At 43.1% G+C, this 22,067-nt stretch overlaps 1 protein-coding gene across 3 annotated transcripts in view; it reads left to right on the forward strand.

Annotated features, from left to right (window-relative positions):
- The window catches only part of tbpl1 (TBP-like 1), an 80,551-nt gene that overhangs the window by 41,207 nt on the left and 17,277 nt on the right, over positions 1-22,067 (forward strand). For 2 of the 3 annotated variants that reach the window (XM_038799388.1, XM_038799387.1), the window contains exons 3-6: positions 5,108-5,190; positions 5,437-5,629; positions 17,441-17,523; positions 19,857-19,920. In XM_038799388.1, coding sequence (XP_038655316.1) covers positions 5,495-5,629; positions 17,441-17,523; positions 19,857-19,920 — 282 coding nt within the window. In that variant the 5' untranslated portion in view covers positions 5,108-5,190; positions 5,437-5,494. The remainder of the gene's footprint in view (positions 1-5,107; positions 5,191-5,436; positions 5,630-17,440; positions 17,524-19,856; positions 19,921-22,067) is intronic. The other variant, XM_038799389.1, reaches the window with a different exon arrangement.

Genomic DNA, 22,067 nt, shown 5'->3' on the forward strand with positions numbered 1-22,067 from the left:
TGGCTTGCATAGTCACATCAGCGAATAGTATGAGGGTCAACCACAGTGTCGTCGTCTAGAGTCACATATAGGCTAGATTGAGTATATTTGGCAGATTTACTTCCCTAAAGGGCATTATTATTGAACCAGATGAGGTTTTTAAAAAATAATTCAGTAGTTTGTATGGCCACCATTGCTCCTACATGGGCAATTTTTATTCCAGATTGTTTAATTAATGACAGAGTGGGAACTCTGAAATGAAAATCGCTTATTGTCACGAGTAGGCTTCAATGAAGTTACTGTGAAAAGCCCCTAGTCGCCACATTCCGGCGCCTGTCCGGGGAGGCTGGTACGGGAATCGAACCGTGCTGCTGGCCTGCTTGGTCTGCTTTAAAAGCCAGCGATGTAGCTCAGTGAGCTAAACCAGCCCCTAATGTCTACCTCATTAGTCCAAGCATCTGGATCAGTGATGGGCAGCCTAGGCTAGTGAATGGGCTGCATTAGTGGCTTTTCATCATGTCCGAGTGAAATTGGGCATTTGTATGAACCGTGAATAAGATATGCATTTAAAACACACCAAATAACCAGTTACAGAATATACTCAAATAAACATTCATGTATTAATAGAACTATCATCAGCTACAAATGGCAAATCCAAATGTAATGTTTACACTTGCAGACTCTCTTCACTATTCAGCTATTCAGGTTTCCAAATTATTCAGTTTTCCAAACATTAGTTTGTTGCGCTTCTTGCATTTGATGTTTTCCATAGCTGAAAAGTCTGCTTGCATGTATGTGTTGATGCAAATATTGAGATCAACTTTGCAATGCAAGAGAACTGGGCCAGACCTTTTCAACATATTCTGCATATGGATTTGCTGTGTTGACAATGATCTGAACGTGAAAGAAGTTATTCTTAGATCCGTTGGGAACACATGGGCGAGCAGAGGGCTCAGTAATTTTCAAGGTATTTACTGATTATTTTAAAGAGCACGAGTGACCTTTGGAAATTCCCACATTCCTTTTCTCTTTATCTGGTTAATTTCATCTGCTTCCAGTGCACGGATATGAAGTAATTTCTCTTCAAACCTCCTTTTATCAACCCCAAGTTTTTGACATACTATGCCACATTTGCTCAGTGCATATTCATTTGAGAGCAATGACAGGAAGTGATTCAGTTCATTCTGGAAGAAAAGCCGTTCTCAAATCATGCTGCCAGTGTAGACCGTGCTTGTATGCGTACTAATGGATCATATTTTCTTGCCAGCATTTTCTTCAAGTTTGGGAAGTGAGTGTAGTCACAGGAAGGTAACTGAGTGGGTGTTAACTACAGGTGCAGCATGAACTTTGTTGCACTAGCAACTAGTGTGGGAGATTTCTCCCCTGCAGTAACTTGAAGTTCAGGTGACCATTGACTTTTTAAAACCCCGTATTATTCCCGAAGTTCTAGGCGGTACAGGGGACCTCCACCTAAACAGAACTCTCCTCCGGGCTATTAGCGAGGCAAAGACTAGGACAGCTTTCCCCGGACAGGCACCGGAATGTGGCGACTAGGGGCTTTTCACAGTAACTTCATGAAAGCCTACTTGTGACAATAAGCGATTTTCATTTCGTTTTTCATTTCATGCTCGCCTGCAGCACCGGTGAGTCTGATACACCAAAAATGGCTACCAATGGGCACGACTCCTTCCAGCTAAATGCCCAAACTCCATGAAATTGTATCAAAGAAGGAGACCCAGAAACTAACCAGCTCGGGACAAGCCCAAAACATGTGCATGTGATTCGCCGGCCCTCAGAGCACTCTTCACGTCTATCAACCATCCGTGAGAATAACCCACTCATACGCATCTTAGTCAGGTGCACCCTGTGCACCACCTTGAACTGGATCAGTACAGATCTTAACCAGCGCACTTCAATGTGCATGACAAGGTCTCCATATTCTGTTTCAGTGTGGTCAGTAAATTGCATGAACTGGAGGTGATGCAGGGGGCGAGCACATATGAAGCTAACAATCTGGACCACTTTGTTCATTATTTATAATCTTAATTATCACATGTAGGCATATATTGACACTGCAATGAATTTACTGTGGGCAACATGGTAGCACAGTGGGTAGCACTGTTGCTTCACAGCTCCAGGGTTCCAGGTTTGATTCCCGGCTTGGGTTACCGTCTGTGCAGAGTCTGCACATCTCCCCGTGTCTGCATGCGTTTCCTCCAAGGGGCTCCGGTTTCCTCCCACAAGTCCTGAAAGACGTGCTGTTAGGTCATTTGGACATTCTGAATTTTCCCTCTTGTATACCCGAACAGGTGCCGGAATGTGGCGACTAGGGGCTTTTCACAGTAACTTGATTGCAGTGTTAATGTAAGCTTACTTGTGACAATAAATGGGCTGCTTTAGCTCAGTGGGCTAAACAGCTGGTTTGTAATGCAGAACAACAAGGCCAGCAGCCCGGGTTCAATTTCCGGACCAGCTTACCCAAACAGGTGCTGGAATGTGACGACTAGGGGCTTTTCACTGTACCTTTATACTTGTGACAATAAAAGATTATTATTATTAAAAGCCCCTAGTTGCCACAATCCAGCGCCTGTTTGAATACACAGAGGGAGAATTCAGAATATCCAAATTGCCTAACAGCATATCTTTTGGCAGTTGTGTGAGGAAATCGGAGCACCCAGAGGAAACCCACGCAGACATGGGGAGAACGTGCAGACTCCACACAGACAATGATCCAAGCCTGAAACTAACCTGGGATCCTGGAGCTGTAAAGCAACAGTGCTACCGTGCCGCCTAGTTACAGCTTTCAGTCTGCCTCCCTTGTCAAGTTAGGGCATTTTTTGGTGTATAATGCAATGCTCACCAAATATGTTAGGTACGCAAATGTTCAACAAAGATCCAAATCAAGGGTATTTTCCTGTTGTGGAGGGGCACCCATCTGTTGTAAATAATAGAATTTTTATCCAAACCCGTGCACTTTAAATTAATCTGTTAAAGCCATGAAAAATTCTAATGTATTTCCAAGAGATCGAAATATTCTTCTTTCACGTTCAGATCATTGACAACACAGTAAATCCATATGCAGAGCTGAGCAATGTCGTTAGTATTTTTACATTCATCCAGTGCTACACTGATAGCCTCACTTGAATGCCCAGATCTGAAAAGCTGCTCTGCCAGATTGGTAGCAATTTCTTGCACTCTGCGACTCACAGTACTCCTGCTGAGTTGCAGACATTTAACAAGTTTGATCATTTCCTCTTGGTTTTAAACTCGGCACATATAACATATGCAGATTTGATGATACATTTTTCCACAAATTCATTGCCTGAGAATGACTTTCCATTTTTTTTTGTAAGTAACCAAGCATTACAAAAGCTATCCAAAGTCACGGCATCATTTTCATTTAATCTAAGTACGTGCCTCTAGTGTTTTGAAAATGAAAATCGCTTATTGTCACAAGTAGGCTTCAATGAAGTTACTGTGAAAAGCCCCTAGTCGCCACATTCCGGCGCCTGTCCGGGGAGGGTGATACGGGAATCGAACCGTGCTGCTGGTCTGCTTGGTCTGCTTTAAAAGCCAGCGATTTAGCCCAGTGAGCTAAATCAGCCCCTTCATGGCTTCCTTCAGATTTGAAAGCTATTGAGCACGTTGGGCAGAAGCTACTGGAAAATTTGCGTTGTGAGAGGAATGGTACATTTCATAATGCCTGTTAACATTGTACTTTTTAGGGACTGCTATCACCTCATTGCAAATTAAGCACAATGGTCTCGCTTTCTGTTGAGTAATAAAATAATCCAGCTGTCAACTCTCTTACCATTCTGCCCGCACCAATTTCTTTTCTCTTTTTTGCTACTACTTCCTCTGCACTTGATTTTGCATTTGATTCGCTTTCCTCACCATACCACTTCAACAAAAAGCAATCCATTAGGCAGGAGCAAAGTAGATAACAGCCAGAAAATCAATAAAGAAACGCAGCCTCTCACATGTGCTCTTGGAATTGAACACAGTGGTCTCCCTGCGTACACAGAATGCATTGGAGTGCTGCTTGAAAGGTGGGAACTGCAGCATTGCCATCAGCTGTAAGAAGGCGATCCTAGGGCAACACGGTAGCACAGTGATTAGTACTGTTGCTTCACAGCGCCAGTGTCACAGGTTTGATTCCCGGCTTGGATCACTGTGTGCGGAGTCTGCACGTTCTCCCCGTGTCTGTGTGGGTTTCCTCTGGGTGCTCCGGTTTCCTCGCACGAGTCCCAAAAGACGTGCTGTGAGGTAATTTGGACATTCTGAATTCTCCCTCGGTGTACCTGAACAGGTGCCAGTAACTTATTGAAGTGTTAACAATAATAACAATTATTATTACACAGTTGGAACCTCGCCCACATAGCAGCGCCAGCTGCCTTCAATCGCAAAGCGCGATCCCGGAATGAACTCTCGATTCTTTTGCCCGTCTGCTGCATTGTTGACGAGACTCAAAGGGCCGCACTTGGATCCCTGACGAACCGTATACTGACCGCAAGTTGCCTACCACTGCTCTGGATTATTATTCCAGTCACGTAACCACTCCAGGCCCATAGCAATGTGATTGGCTCATAACTGCACTCCGCCGGAGAAGGACCAAGCAAACCATTCAGTTGTATTGAAGAAGGCAGCGCAACACCACCCTCCCAACGGCACTTGGAAATGATGCCCACATCCTGTGAATGTATTAAACAACAATCATAATGAACTGTATTTTATTTGAGGATTATAGAAAAACAACATTGCCACAGACAGGATAGTTCTTTTGACATTTGAACATCAAAAACAGTAATACACCGTTAATAGATAATGATTTCCAGCCATGTACAATTTGTGTCTACAATTGAGGCATTAAAAAAGAACAAGATTAGCCCTCAATCTGTCAAATATACATTTTACCCAAGTTATTTCAGCTTTAACTATGTGCCCAAGTTCTGCTTTTAATGTTTGGGAGCAGAATATCCTTTGAACAGTTCTTTTTGTTACTGCGATAGGATTTTTTAATGAATGCCATTGGTTTTTTTTTTAAGGTATCCATTATTACATTGCAACACAGTTATGGAGCATTTAAGCTGTAAACCAAGCTGATGAGATACTTTTATTTCACTTGTAGGTTTACTGGTACCTTTTCTGCCAGACTTTGTTCACATCTGCCTTTTACTCAGACTCCAGAATTCGGCTGCCCAGCTGGCTATGGTGAGTATTTTTTCTATTGGCGTGAGTGAATTAGCAGAAAATTGTGGGCTATGTGTGGGCTTGTGCGGTATACTAAGCAAAATGTGACTTCCCTGCAGTACCCTCAAAATTTTATAGACTAATTTTATGAAAGCTGCTTTGAGTAAGGTGCTCCAAACATTGTGTAATAGTTGTTTGTTGGTGTAGAATACATATTTTTAGATATATCTGTAAAAATGAAGTTAACATTTTGTTGTTCTAATCTAGTATAGCACCATCTAGGTGGCATGCTGTCTCTTGGTCAGTTGGATAACAAGCCATACCCATGGAACCGGACAATGATATTGCACTGGATATTTTGATAACAAATGTAGTCTGTGTCTTTAAAACAAGATGCCATTTAAATCTGAGGACGATTGCACTGGAAGGAACAAATGTGATCTACAAAAGAGACGTTGGAGTAAGTTCTATTCTTTGTGTCGTCACTTCTGCATCATTATATTACTTGCAATAAACTCTGACCTCTTTGCTGCTGCAGCAAACAATGCTGATTTATTTAATAAGCGCTAGATTAATCTTTTCTGTTATTTTTAGTTGATTTTTATAACATGGAAAGTTCAGTGATTTTCAGATCTTCAGCTTTGGCAAAGATCATATATTTGTTCATGCTTAACTTAATGAACTCTTATGATTTCTATAGATAATCTTGGCATCAATGTTTTGCTCACAAGTCCATATAGACAAAATTGAAGTATATGACAAAGCAGATGGCTACTATAGACTTTGGAGTGCTAACTGACGTTAGATTTCAGACATAATCTTTTGGTGTATTTTCGATTGCTGCCTTTTTATTATTGCAGAATTCAAAGAATGGACAAAATGTCAGCATTAGCATTCTGTTTATTTGGTGTTCTGTACTGATTTTGACCTAGTTATCGTCTATGTTTAAATCCTCCATTTTGTAAGTTGAATGCCAATTAAACTGTAGCAAAGCTTCTGTTTTGATCAAGTTAAATTATTTTTCTCTTTGCTATTTATTATCCGTCAGCCAACTATAGACAATATTGGCAGCGGAGAGAAATATTATTAGTTGGATTAGTGTATCTCAGAATTATTTATCTTCCTGTGGAAAATAAAGATTCTGTAGTATTAATCACAAAGAACTGTGTATGTAGAATCCAGGTACAATCCTGTGCAGAAGAATGGCATTTGTCTGCCATGCCTGTGAAAGCTGTTTGTAGATAAATCCATTGTACACATTTTCGCTTTGAGTAGTTATCCAGTTATCTTTTGAAAAGGGGGAAGGCAGAAAGCAGAGGGGTAGAAAAGGAGGAGGCTGAGAACGGAGCGGTAGGAAAGGGGAAGCCCGAGAGCGGAGCGGTAGGAAAGGGGGAGGCTAAGAGCGGAGCAGCCGTGTGTACTACAGTATATACAAGATGCATGCAGCTACTTGACCCACCCAAGGCTCCTTCAACAACTACCTCCAAACCCACAACTTCTACCACTTCGGACAAGGGCAGCAGACACTTGTAAACATAACCATCTGCAAGTTCCCCTCTGAGCCACGGCATTCAGACTTGACATTATAGCATTGTTCCTTCTGCACCGTAAGATCAAAATCCTGAAGTACTTCCTAGCAGCACTCCAGGTGTACTTGTACCATGCTCCCATCACCTTCTCAAGAACAGCCACATTCCATGAGAATATAACAAATAAATGAAAAACTGCAAAGTAATGTTGTGGCAGATGGAGGAACAGTAGAGAGAAATTTTAAGCTAGATTAAGTAATTAGTTAAAGGATGGGAAAATATAAACTAAGTTGATTAAATACATAACCGTTCATCATTGTGGATATTGGAGGATATGTCTGTGGTGATGTGCACATGCATATCTGTATATGATTGTGCCAATGAATAAAATTGTATATAGCTACCAATGTATATAGCTGATGATCAATACATGTGATGACAGTTATGACCTCCTGCCAGTAGGTGGAACCAGTCACACATGGAGCCAGTCATATATATCGGATGACTGACGAGCCAAGGGCACTTGGTAGCAGGACGGACAACAGGACAGTCGCACCTCACCTTAGCTCTACAGTAACTTAGATATAATTGTGTTTACATAGGTTTGTTGGTTACCTCCCCACGTGTTAAGAATAAATACTTGCTGTAACCATACACTCATCTTCATGATCAGGAGAGTCATAGAACATACCATGGTACCAGGAGTGCTGAAGAACTAAAGGTAACTGCAGACAAGACAATCCACGCTGAAGAATAGAAGAACCTGAATGAACAGCTTCTCTACCAACCTGATGAACTAAGGATTTGTGACTCCACGCACAATGTGAGATGGATGGTTTGAAGGTACACCACCAACTTAAAGTCTCGGGCAATCTGGACACAAACTGGTGCGGGTTTGAACAGCAGTTCGTATTCTATCCTTTGGCCCATGGCTTCCAGGCACTGTCTGATGAAAGGCATGTGGCATATTGCATTGCTGCTAACGAAACAGGTCTGCAAGCACTTGAACTGTATAACTCTTTCAGTTTTGATAACAAAGAACAGAAGTATGATGAGGTAATTCAGCACTTTGATATTCATTGGTCTCCTAAAAAACAACTTTTGAACGAAACGTGTTCCATTCCCATGCCAAAAAAGATCAGGAATCGTTTGACAACTCTGCAACGGATTTAAGGATAATGGCCCAGTCGTGCAACTTTGGACACTTGCAGTTTCAGTGATCCGTGATCAAATTGTTTATGGGATCTCGGATGTTGCGCTTCCAGGAACGATTGTTGAGGGAAGACAACCTCACACTGGACGTCATCATCAGAATATGCCAGGCAAGTGAGCTATCTGCGCAGCGTATCGGTGCCTTCAGGACAGAAAATGTTGGCAGCAATCTTGGAAGCGATGCTGGCATCATAAATGCTGTGACGTAGTTCATAAAAAAACGTGGTTCTCCGTGCCGGTGCCCATTTTGAACGCACCGCTACGCGACATCAAAAGAAACGTCGTCTCGGTGCCACTTTATTCGCCATTTTGTGCCAAAATGTGGCAACAGAGACTTGCTGCGGCGATGCCATATTTTCAAAAAATATTGTTACAAGTGTGGCAGAACAAGTCACTTTACCCGCTGATGCACAGTTGTCCGGACAGAAAAGATGAGTCTGGACAAGGACAAAGGAGATAACAAGGGGCCAGTGTGAATACGGTTCTGAAGAATGGCGCAAACAGTTTGGCTGGCCGAAACATAGAAGTGGCCCTTTCAGTCTGCAGTCACAGTGAGGTGACTGCAGGAATTATTGAGGACAGATGGACAATTCCGGTAACGCTCAATGGAATGACCATCAAGTGCAAACCCGATACGAGAGCAAGGGGGAACCTAATCCCGTTCTCGGCGGTGCAGCGGCTAAAGATTGAACCTCACATCACCTCGGCAGGCTTCTGAAAGACTACAATGGTCAATGGATCCCAACTTTGGGAGAATGCGAGGTTGATGACACTGTCAAAGAGGAAATGCACAGAATACTATTCTCCGTGGTGGAGACGGAGTGTGATTCACTCATTGGGGTGCAGGCATGTGAAGAGCTCAGGGTCATCAAGATTGTGCATACCACAGAGTGCATGACACCCCGCCGACATATCTCAGTGGAGTCGATCTCAAATACACATCGGAGGTATTTCAAGGGTTTGGCACCCTAGCCTTCACTTTCCACATACGACTAGGATGTCAGACCGGTAGTGCATGCGCCCAGATAGGTGCCTGCTCTGCTGAGGGAGAATCTCAAGGCTGAGCTGCAGTGGATGACAACCCTGGGTGTCATTAGGCGCATAGAAGAGCTCACTGACTGGGTAAACTCAATGGTATTCGTAAAGAAACTGAATGGAGACCTGAGAATTTGCATGGACCCCAAGGATCTTAACATGAACGTTAAAAGGGAGCACTACCCTATCCAAAAGAGGGAGGAAATTGCATGCAAATTGGATGGAGCAACATGCTTCAGCAAGCTGTATGCGTCGCAGGTTTTCTGGCAGCTCCAGCTTGAATGAGGCAAGCACAAGACTGTGCACTTTCAACATGCCCTTCAGCCAGTACTGCTTCCAGCAGATGTTGTTCGGTATCATGTCTGCGTCAGAAATCTTTCATTGGGCCATGGACCACATAGTGGAAGGGCTGCTGAGTGTCCGTGTCTATGGCAACATCATAATCTGGGGTCCACGCGTGAGGAGCATGATGCAAGGCTCTTTCAAGTTGTCAAAAGAGTCAGTAAGAATGGCTTCAAACTTAATCAGGTGAAATGCCAAGTCGGCGTTGATACCATCACCTTTCTAGTAGATAGGCTATCATTGAAAAAATTCACGGCCATTATCAAGATGCAAAGACCCATGGACAAAGGGTGTGCTGCACATTCTGGGTGTGATTAACTTTGTGGAAAATTTCATTCCCAACCTTTCCTCCAAGACATCAAACCTCAGGGCATCCATTAAGATGGATGTTGTCTTCTGGTGGTCACCAAAGCACGAACAAGAATGAAAAGTGCTGTGTGTTTCGCTGACAACGGCGTCTGACCTGGCCTTTCAGACCCGGCACAGAAGACCAATATCTCCACGGATGCATTTCAGGATGATATTGGAGTAGTATCTCTGCAGCAAAGTACAAATGGGGATTGGCTGCCGGTGGCATATATTTCAAGGGCCATGGCAGAAACAGAGCGCAGATATGCGCAACCCGGGAAGGAATGCCTGGGGCTAGTCACAGGTCTCAAAATACTTCACGATTATGAATATAGACTGCCCTCATTTTTAGTTGAGACGGACCACAGGCTGCTGGTTGCGATAGTCTACAAGAACCTATGCTGGATGTCCCTGAGGATACAGCTACTCATGACAAACTCCCAAGGGTATGACTTTAACCTGATCTACACACCAGGAAAGTTTCTTGCTGTCGCCGACGCATTCTCGAGAGCTGTGGCCATAAATGAGGTCTGTAGGGGCAGCACGGTGGCACAGTGGTTAGCACTGCTGCCTCACGGTGTTGAGGTCCCAGGTAGGATCCCGGCTCTGGGTCACTGTCCATGTGGAGTTTGCACATTCTCCCGTGTTTGCGTGGGTTTCGCCGCCACAGAAAGTGCAGGGTAGCTGGATTGGCCACACTATATTGCTCCTTTATTGGAAAAAATGAATTGGGTACTCTAAATTTAAAAATAAAAAATAAATGAGGTCTGTCCAGGGGCTGATGAAGTTCGGCTACATGTCTACCTGGTGACTACGTCACTGCTGATATCAGATGAAAAATCGAGGCTAATCAAAGCAGAAACGGCCAAGAATCCGATAATTTAGAGGGTCAGCAGTTGTCTGAGGGAAGGTTGGCCAAAAGGCTGTGTGTAGTATAATGTTCGTGCCAAGCTCAGTGAGGTGAATGGTCTTTTAAGGCAGCACAGGATTGTTATCCCACATACGCAGAGGCCGTTTATGCTAACAAAGCTTCACAAAGGGCACCTGGTCATTGAAAAATGCAAATGCAGGGCTCGGGAGATGATATATTGGCCAAGCAATACCCAGAACATAGCAGGTATGGTTGAGCAATGCGATACCTGTCAGAAATTCTGCTGCAGACAGAGCAAGGAACTAATGCAAGTGGAATACTTTGTTGCCAGTCCTTGGCATAATGTCGATCTGGACTTGCTCCACTTAAACGGGAGAGACTACCTGGTTGTCATCGACTACTTCTCAAATTACCCAGAGGTGGCACAATTGCCCAACGCGACTGCTCACTGTATAATCTAACCAGTCAAATCTATCTTTGCCCAGCATGGCATTCCATCTGTTGTCATGTCTCACAATGGTCCTTGTTTCAGTAATCATGAATGGACTGAGTCTGCTCGCCGATTATGATTTACCTCGGGCCCACTCTATCCCTAGTCGAATGGGAAGGTGGAAAAGGGCGTACACATAGTAAAGCAGCTGCCCTGGACAGCTGAGAATACACATGTACCTCATCTTACTCAGCTACCGTTCAGCCCCACTGGTAAATGGCCCGTCACCAGCGCAACTGCTTATGTGCAGGCAACTGTGAACAACCCTGCCTGCGGAGGAAGCTCGTTCTGCAGGAACAAAAGTAGAAGAAAGTCTACGATAGGTCTGCAGAATCGAGGGCCCCAATGGGCAAGGCAAGCAACAGTTCTTCAGCAAGCGGGTCTGCACTCTTATAGGGTGTTTACTGAGGATGGCTCACTTCTGCGCCAAAACCGACAGGCGCTCCTCAAAGCACAACGGCCTTTTGTGCTTAACCCAGCATGCAAGTCTGGGTGTAATCCCAAGCTGGAAAAAGACACAAAATGTCCAACACATCTTGGTATTGCTGATGCATCTGCAGTGGTGCCGGGGGAAAGGCCAGCGATTTGATGAAGGTGGGGCACGCTCACCAACTCAGCCGGTCCTCAGACGGTCAACCAGAGTTAGACGCAAATCTGATAGACTGAACCTGTGACTGAATGTTCAAAAAATGTGGTTGTAAATGCACCTTTCTCCAAAGGAAGGGGGATGTGGTGATATGCACATGCATATCTGTATGTAACTGTACATAATTGTACCAATGTATATAACTATATAATAGTATGAATGTATATCGCTGGTGATCAATGCACGTGGTGACAGTTATGACCTCCCGCCAGTAGGTGGAACCAGACACACATGGAGCTAGTCATATGTATCGGATGACGGACAAGACGAGGGCACTTGGGAGCAGGACGGACAACAGGACAGTCACATCTCACCTTAGCTCCACAGTAACTTAGATATAATTGTCTGTATGTAGATTTGTTGGTTACCTCTCCATGTGTTAAGAATTTGCTATAACCATACACTCATGTTCTATGCTTGTCTTCATGACCGGGGAGCCATAGAACACAACAATATTGATTTATGAAACCTCCAAAAAAGGTGGTCAACTTGTATGCAAAATATAAAATGTTAACTGCTGTTGAGGGTGATTGCCATTTTGAAATGTGAAAAAATACTCTGGTAATTCATATTCAATAACTGCCATCTCAATTTAATAAATTAATTGCACAAAGATTCCTTTAATGCAATGAAAATGTTTTAAAATCCATCAAATTCACTGTCTTTTACATCAGATGCAAAGAATTTATCGAATTCCTTCTGAGTTACTTTGACTATGGCACCATCGTAAGGATCCAAAGATGTGCAGGTTAGGTGGAGTGGCCATGCTAAATTGCCCTGAGGAGGAAGTAAAAAGGCTTGAAGGTGGTTTAGACAAGTTGAGTGAGTGGGAAAATACTTGGCAAATACAGTATAGCGTGGATAAGTGTGACGTTATCCACTTTTGAAGGAAAAACAAAGGCAGAGTATTATTTAAATGGTGAGAGATTGGGAAACATTTATGTACAAAGGGATCCCAGTGTCATTATTCCAGGCATTGAAAGCATCGTACTGATGCAGCAAATATTCAGCAAGACAAAGTCTAGGAGGCAAAAGATCGTGACCTGCCTGAGGGGCCGACTGAGTACTTTGGAAAGATGCTGGCAGAGCTGTTGGGGGAAGGGAAGCTCCCGATATGAGCTGGGCAGGGCTCATCGGTCGCTCAGGCTCAAGCTGAAGGCAAACGAGCCACCGGAGGCAGTTATAATTTGCTTTCACAAGTTTCACGTCAAGGAGCAGGTCCTGAGTTGGGTGAAGCAAAGGTGTGTGGTTGGAAAGCGTTGATATTCAAATATACGGACTTGACAATGGAGCTGGCGACGAGGCGGGCAGCCTTCCAATGGATGAAGGCAGCACTCTATAGTAACGGCATGAGGTTTGCCGTGGTCTACCTGACGAAGCTGAGGGTAACCTAAATTCGAGAGACTTCTACTTTTGAGGCGGTGGAGGTGTCGTTAAGGCCGAAGGATTGGGACTGAAATGCGGGATGGGAGTGGGATGGGGACTGTGCTTTATCTCTCATTTTGGGTTATTTTTCTTTTGTGTGGGGGGGGGGAACAGCTGGGGTTTTTGGGTTGATTGAATAGGGAAGAGTAGTTTACCTTTGTTATACTCTATAGTTAGTTGTAATTATATTGCGTTTCGGGGTTATGCCGGTTTTCTGGGGTGCAGTTTTTGCTCTGGCTTTGTTCGTTTGTCTTTGGAAGGAGGCTGCAGCGATGGAAATAGTTCAGGTGCGGGATAAGATGGGGAAGGTGGTGGTGGCCTCAGAGCAGATCTATTATTGAGGAGTTTTGTCAGGTTCTATATAGATTCGAGTCACTGGGGCAGGAGTGGGAGATGAGGGCGTATCCGAGGCTGGGTGAGGAGGATAGAGCGGCCCGTGAGGGAGCAGGAGGCGATTGGGAGATGTAAGCAGGGAAGGCGGTGGGGCCTGACGGGTTCCCAGTTGAATTCTATAGGAAATTTAAGGATAAGTTGGCGCTGCTGATGATGGGAATACTTGAGGATGCGATAGGCAGGGGTGTCTTGCCACAAACGATGGGATAGGCTTTGATTTTGCTGTTATTAAAGAAGGATAAGGATCCAGTGGAGTTGGGTCGTTTCAGCACATATCACTATTTAATGTGGTTGCCAAGATATTGGATGATGGATTTGTTTATTGGCACGTGTACCGAGGCACAGTGATAAGTATTTTTCTGCGAGCAGCTCAAACAGATCATTTAGTACATGAAAAGAAAAGAAAATACATATTGGCAAAAGTGCTGGCATCAAGGTTGGAGGGATGTCTTCCGAAGGCGATTGGGGAGGATCCGACGGGATTTGTGAAGGGAAGACAGGTGTTCTTGAACGTGAGGAGGTTGCTGAATGTGATCCTGTCTCTGGCAGAGCGAAAGAATACTGAGGTGGTTAGGTTAGGTGGCATGGGTGCGGCTGTTGTATAAGGAACCAGTGGCATGTGCTTGCATCAACAGCATTAACTCGGGGTACTTTGCACTGCATCGGGGTACGAGGCAGGGGTACCCCATGTACCCCCTGTTGTTTGCATTGGCTATAGAGCCCTTGGCCACCACACTAAGGAGCTTGGGGCTGTGGAAAGGGATAATGAGAGGGGGCGCTGGAATATTGATGTCCGTATACGCTAATGATCTGCTATTAAATACCTTGGAATCGAGCAAGTTGTGGGGAGGATAATGGAGCTGCTCCACAAATTCGGGATGTTCTCTGGGGAGGATGGTTGCGAGGTTTCAAAGATGGGATGAGAGGGGGCTCAAGGAAATGATGAACTTGTTCCTTGTGGGGCCATTCACAAGCCTGGAGGAGTTAAGAGCGAAATTTGGGTTCGCGCAGGGGGAAGGTACCTGCAGGTTCGGGATTTTGCAAGAAAGATTTTCCCGACCTTCCTGATAGCCGGTTTTCATTGCTGGAGGCGGGGCCATCAGCGGGAGGCTGGAAAGGGTTTGTTTCAGCGATCTATGGGAGGATCCTGGAGGAAGACAGGGTATCTATGAAGGGGATTAAGGCAAAGTGGGAGGAGGAACGGGGGTAGGGGTGGCATAGAAGAGGGATTGTGGTGTGAGGTGCTGCAGAGGGTGAATACCTCGACCTCGTGTGCGAGGTTGAGGCTGGTACTGCTGAAAGTCGTACTTGGGGCGCAGCTCACAAAATCGAGGATGAACAGGCTGTCGAGGGGTTGGAGGATGGCTGTGAGCGATGTGGAAGGGGCCCCATATGTTTTGGTCCTGCCGGATAAAGGTTTTGGAGGACAATATTTAGCACAATCTCGGGGGTCTTGCATGTGGATGTGGAGCCCGGTCCCCTAGAAGCCATATTCGAGGCGTTGTACCGTCCTGAGTTGCAGGCAGGGGTGGATGTTTTAGCCTTCGCCTCACTGATCGCTCGTAGGTGGGTCCTGTTGGGTGGAGGTCAGTCTTCCCACCCTGTTCCTCGCATGGTGGTGGGATCTGCTGGAGATGTTGACCCTGGTGAAGGTGTTGAAGTTTAGGGTTGTTCATCATGCATTTTTAAGACTTGGTTACCTTTGATTGTTGAGGTGGGGGAAGGGTTTCTTAGGTTTGAATGGGACTTTCTGTTTATATATTGTAGGGTTGTTCTTGTTTTTCTTTTGTATTGTGAAAATATGGTGAATAAAAATATATATTTTTTAAAAGCGTCTCCATAATATATAGTTTGATCATAATTCTGCTGATTGTCAATCAAGTTGCGTTCTCAGCATAAGCTCCTCATTTAGGAATTCTTGTGTAGCATCTGTATGAAACACCTGCAGAAAGATCTCTTTTTTTTTAAATGGATTAAATGATGATTGTATCTTCAAATTCAATTGCCATCTAAAAATATAGGTTTAATGGGCATAGTACAATGCACAAAGAAGCTGAAATTCTTCCATTTGGACATGAGGTGTCACTGTTTGCTCATTTTAACCTATAAAATGGAGAAATGCTGACATAATTCCCTCTAGTATAAACCCCTCTGAACTAAACATTTTTTGCTGATTCTTTTATTAAAAATTTTATTGCAAGATAGATCATTTAATTTCTTGGCATCATTGGAAGTTTCATTATTCATAAAATCAGTAATTTATAATACTGCCCACTGAGAATTATTTCAATATTATGTTGCATAGAAGTTCCCCTTAATAGATATAGAAAATGTTTACTCATGCATTTATCTTTTGAGGATCCTTTTGTGAACAAAAAGGTCCATGATCACAACCAAGATTTCCTTTGTTTTCTGTTGTACGATTGATTAAATAACTTGCACACTTAAGAATTCATCTTGTGCGGTTGACTGTTTTTGTATTTTCACTGCAGCCATTACTGTCTAGGATAAAGAAACTCTAACTTCCATACAGCTCTTTATTAAAGGAATTTCCGATTCTATCATCTATTTCATCATAACTCAACCTGCGATAGTCAGCTAGGGTTTTTCACACTTTTGAGAGAACTACTTTAACTCCACCATCAGTGTGACTAATGTATCTTGTACACAGCGATAATGTATTTGTTCTGTGACTTCAAATAAAGAGACAGGCAGTTTGTTAAAGCAGAAAGCAAAGTAATAAAGAATGCAGAAATGTTACATTTGACAACTGTAATAGATTAACACTGAACAGTCATAAATATGAAGTTGATATTAATATAACTCAACATGACAAGATCAATTTGAATTAGAACAAATGGAAAATTATGGTGTGTGCTTGTGATTCTTGATGTATGCCCTCAACTGATGAGGCTGCATAATGGTTGCACATATTGAAAATTGGCCCTGTATTTTCCGGTGTATCTTTCAATAAAGAATTGAGAATCTTTCCCCACAGATGAAAGGCATGTAATTCACCATTGTCTTTCATTTATACTGTATTTAGCTAGAGACAGTGTACTGCTAGAGAGACAGATGGATCTTGGAAGGTGTATGTTGCAGATTAAGCAAAATAATCCTGGGCCTTTAGGAATTAGAAAGAAAGAACTTTTCCTCATCATTTGCAATGAAAATCTGGAACTCTCCCAAAAGTTACAATGTCGGGAGCAATTTAAATTTTCAAAACTGAAATCAAGTTTTTTTTTGTTAGGATACTAAGGGGTATAAATTGCAAGTGGGTGGATTGAGTTTGAGGTACAGATTAGCTATGATTTAAGTGAATGGCAATCGGGTTTGAGGGTCTGAATGTTCTAATCCTGTTTCCCATGTGCGTCTTGAATAATAGAATGACTAGAACTTCCACTTGCTCCCACAGAAATATTATTTTATTTTACAGGCACAGAGATCTTCAGTGCTATTTTTTAAAATTTGTATACACTTTTCACTGTAATAGTAAGTGTCCTGTATATAATCACTTTGATTTTTATGTGTGAAGTATTGATCTAGCTACTGATAAATTAGCAATCATACGCAGATTATATTAGTTTTAAAAAAATCAATGAAGTAGTAAGCCTAGATGCAAACCTTTCCTTGATGAATATTAGGCAAGACTTGCATCTAGAAATAACTAATTTAAAGCATGTATATAAAATTCTAATCATGTCGGGAATAAAAGTGTTTAAAATTATCAGATAAATCCTAATTACCAGTTTAAAATATGAAATAATAAATAGCTGAAAAATAATGCATATAAAATGCATTGTTTTACATTTAAAAAACACACCTAAATTTTAGGTACAAATTATATGCAAGTATTTTTACCAAGGCAGCCCTCTGACATTTTTGCATATAACATGATCCAAATTGAATGAAAATATAAATGTGGCATTCTCCGTCAATGTACAAGGACACAGATAATGGTTTGTTTTATATGTTTTCAGAAGGTGTTAATGAAACTGAGGAAACCCAGGATAACAGCCACAATCTGGTCCTCGGGGAAAATCATATGCACTGGAGCTACAAGGTGAGAATTACTTTTTGTTCTTTAAAATCCTTTTATTCTATTATTATTGTTGACTGATGTAATCTTGAACTTTGTTTTAATGGCTAGCATTATACATATATTGGATGACAACTGAACTGGGGAAGTTTAACTGTATTTTCCTGATAAGTGGGGTGAAAAAAGTCTATCCATTTTCATATAGACAGTGATGTAGTATAAAATAAGACGTTAACTCTAAAACTAATCTTTTTATTGATGAGTTCTTCCCGAGCTCAGAGGAGTTGGAGGAGGAGTTTGAGTTGCCAGGTGGGAATGGGTTCCGGTATCTGCAAGTGAGGGATTTTGTGCGGAGGCAGGTTTCCACCTTCCCGCACCGGGGGCTACAGGATAAGGTGGTGCTGAAAACAGGAGTAGGAGAGGGAAGGTTTCAGAGATCTACAAGGAACTGATGGAGTGGGAGGGAGCCCTGATAGGGGAGGGGAAGAGAAAGTGGGAAGAAGAGGTGGGTGGGGAGTTGGAGGCCGGATTATGGGAGGAGGCCCTGAGGCGAGTCATTGCATTCTTGTCGTGTGCCAGGCTCAGCCTGATACAATTTAAGGTGGTCTACAGGGTGCTCATGACTGCGCGGATGAGCAGGTTCTTTGAGGGGGTGGAGGATAGGTGTGGGGAGCTGTGCGGGGGGTCCTGCTAACCATGTGCATAGGCTTTGGGTATGTCTGAGACGGAGGGGTTTCTGGCAGGGCTTTGCTGACGTCATGTCAGAAGTTTTAACGGTGAGGGTGGTGCCGAGTCCAGAGGTGGTGATCTATGGTGTGTTGGAAGATCCGGGAGCTCAGGAGGTGAGAGAGGCCGATGTCTTGGCCTTGGCCCCCCTGGTGGCCTGGAGACTGTTCCTATTAGGATGGAGGAACTCAGCTCTCCAAGTCGGGGGTATGGGTTAGTGACATGGCGGGGTTTCTCAGACTCTAGAAAATTAAATTTGCCTTGAGGGGATCGCTGTAGAGGTTTGCCCGAAGGTGGCAACCGTTCATCGACTTCTTCGATGAAAATTAGACTGTCAGCGGGGGGTGGGACTAAGGGCAGAAGCACCAGTGGAAAGGGGGATGGTGGTACTGTTTGTGTAAGCCATGTTGGCTGGGAGTTGTCACTAGGGGGGATGTGTTAGTTATATTGTTTTGTTCTTGTTGAAACCTGATGTTTAAAATTGTTAAAATTATAGGTGCCTCAATAAAATATTTTCTAAAACAAAACTCTTCGTAAACGAATTATTGCTTTTTTTTTAAAAACCTGGGATGATGTCTATTAGTATACTGAGAGAAAATATGCTGAGGTGTCCTAGTTCAGAATTCTCTTGGTTCATTTGGCTTGTCATGAGGAACGGTTGAGGACTCTGGATCAGGACTCGATGAGTTTAGAAGGATGAGGAGATCTCATTGAAACTTAGAGAATACTGACGTGGAGAAGATGTTTCCGCCAGTTGGGGAGACTAGAACCCAAGGGCACAGCCTCAGACTGAAGGCCAATAATCCTTTATAATTGAGATGAGGAGGAATTTCTTCGGCCAGAGGGTGGTGAATCTGTGGAACTCATTGCCGCAGAGAGCTATGGTTTCCAAGTCCTGAATGTCTTTAAGACAGAGAAAGATAGGTTATTGATTAATAAGGGGCTCAAGGGTTACGGGAAGACGGCAGGAGAATGGGGATGAGGAATATATCAGCCACGATCAAATAGCGGAGCTGACTTGATGGGCCGAATAGTCTAATTCTGCTCCAATAGCTTATGATCAAAATAGCTTGGTCATAAATGGACAGAAATTCAATTACAAAAAAGATTTGGTCTAAATTTTGAGTTTTGGAACTCTTAAAGCAAAGCACTGGGAATGTATGTTTAGAATTCAGATGATCAATGTGCACCTCTATCTGTGGACACAGTGCACAAGAAACATGAGTGAAATTCAGATTTGATGGGGGAACAAAGCAATTGGCAGCAGTTTGCCCACCTGTTGTGCATCATGTCTGATTTTCTTTTTGATTAATGTCAGAGGAAAGGAACATTGATCAGGGTGTACACTGATTGACTAATCTGCAGCTACACAATTTGCATCCCAGCAAGGTTAAAATTTATTTAAACATTTGTCCGCTGTCTCATTCAATTGTGTTAATAAGTACAAATTAGACTTAATTAGATGTCAATCAACTATTATGTATTTCTTCATTTTATTAAGAACACTCCCTGCCCAATAATTTAATCTTGTATTTAAAAACTGTGATGCAGTTTTTATTGTACTTCACCTGAAATATAATGTTAGAAGATTTTTTTGTACTCAATTAAAAATATTTTCAAACTCAATTTAGTGAAGAAGATGCAAAAACTGGTGCTCGAAGATTAGCCCGCCTTCTGCAGAAACTGGGTTTTCAGGTAATTATTTTGTATGCCATATCTATATAGCAAGTCTAAATATTGAGCTATTGAAATCATTGCAATCCATTTAAGCTGGTGCTTTAGTTTTGTGGTGTCTAGATTTTAAATAAGTTGTGCACTGCTGTGTAAGATTTGCACTAAGGGGCGGCACAGTGGCGCAGTGATGAGCACTGCTGCCTCATGGCACCGAGGACCTGGGTTCGATCCTGGCCCCGGGTCACTGTCTAAGTGGAGTTTGCATACTCTCCCCTGTGTCTGTGGGGGTCTCACCCCCATAACCCAAAGATGTGTTGGGTAGGTGAGCTGGTCACGCCAAATTGCTCCTTAATTGCTAAGAAAAAGCAATTGGGTACTCTAAATTTATAAGAAAAAGAAGATTTGCACTGAGTGACCTGTTCTCTGCTACAATTCAAATTCTAATTTCAGATTAGAGTTGAGGGTGATTCTACTTGTGTGTCTTGCCTATGTTTAAATTCTTCTGGTGTTCATTAAGTCTGTTTTACCTCCAAGTGCAAACATGAGATGTTAAGTTGAGCCTGGCCAAATACACTAAACTTTATAATTTGGTTCCTCAGCATCATTGTTCTATAGCACTTGGGCTAAGGAGGTCCGGGTAAGAAGAAAATTATGCACATGTCAAATATTTTTTTGATTTCATTAGCACTTTTTTTTGTCAGCAAGGTGATGCTCAAGTTTGGTGTCTTTTCTTGCTAGGCCTCTCACGATGCTACTAGCTTAGAGATTTCTGGGTCATACATCAGTTCCACTGTAAGCAGCAGGGGCTGAATGTTTGGATTTTATATTTCTTGTCTCTGAAATGCTATCCAAAGGTGTCCCTGCTCCAGAAAAATTGGCTGGTTATTCTAAAAACCTCGCCTAACTTTATGATGGAACCACTCCAGGACACAGTGGGCTGGATTTTGTCACAGTCACGGAAGCACAAACGATGGGCTGGAAAGTTGGGGCAACCCCTCCACAGTCGCTTGGGGGATACTCAGGCTCATCTTGCAAATAATGAGCGATCTTTGGGCTCCTGACCTTTTCAGGAGTGAGGGCCTGCCTCTTAGTGCTGCCAGTTTAACGAAGCGGTGGCATCTGCTGGGACTACACCCAGACAATTGACACAGCCATGGATGCTGCCCTCTGAACAAGTAGGGTTTGGTGTTTCCAGGACCAGTCGTGCACATTTCGACAATGGATGAGGGCATGTGGTGTTGCCATTTCCACCGGGAACGGGCCCTCCATGGGCAACGGCAAGCCTGGTAAAATGGCACCAAAGAGAAAATGCTGGAAAATCTCAGCAGGTCTGGCAGCATCTGTAGGGCGAGAAAAGAACTAACGCTTCGGGTCCAGGTGACCCTTTGTCAAAATGGCAGCAGTGGAATTAATTGACCACTAATTGGAGAATATAAGACTCACTGCTGAAACTCACCAAGGCTCCTTAGCCCGCACCTTAAAAACTCTCGACCACTACTATCAAGAAAGACAAAGGTAGCAGATCCATGGAAACACCAATACCTGGAAGTTCCCTCCATGCCACTCACCATCCTGACTTGGAAATATATGGCCGTTCCTTCTCTGTCGCTGGGCCAAAATCCTGGAACTCCCTCCCTAACAGTACTATAGATGTTTGCACACCCCATGTACTGCATTGGTTCAAGAAGGCAACTCACCACCACCTTCTCGAGGGCGATTGAGAGTGGGCAATAAAATGCTCCATAACAGCAAAAAATATTTTTATCAACTGAAATATTAAACATTTCTAAAGTGATTTATTTTTTGTTATTTTTGATTTAAAGAGAGAGAAATGATACTATGTTAAACAGTCTGCCTTCCTCGTAAGTATTGAATATATGCACAATAATGCAAGGGCTAGTATGAACCGCAATTTACAATTTTATTTCCTGCTAATTACCAAAGGAAGTGTTGCAGAACACTTTAAAGGAATGAAAAAGTGCAACAGGTTGGTGGAGTTCAACAACAGGGTCAAAATATATTGTGGACTTTTAAAAACAGAAGAAATCTGAAGATGCAACTGCTGATGATGGGATGAAAGAGAGGTTTGGCAAGTGTCAGAGTGTAGAAGACAATATAAGCCTAGAGGAAATAGCAGAAATGCAGAGGACCAAAAACTTGGAGGAATG

The sequence above is a fragment of the Scyliorhinus canicula genome, chromosome 6, assembly GCF_902713615.1.
Source record: "Scyliorhinus canicula chromosome 6, sScyCan1.1, whole genome shotgun sequence".
In the NCBI taxonomy this organism is placed as follows: domain Eukaryota; kingdom Metazoa; phylum Chordata; class Chondrichthyes; order Carcharhiniformes; family Scyliorhinidae; genus Scyliorhinus; species Scyliorhinus canicula.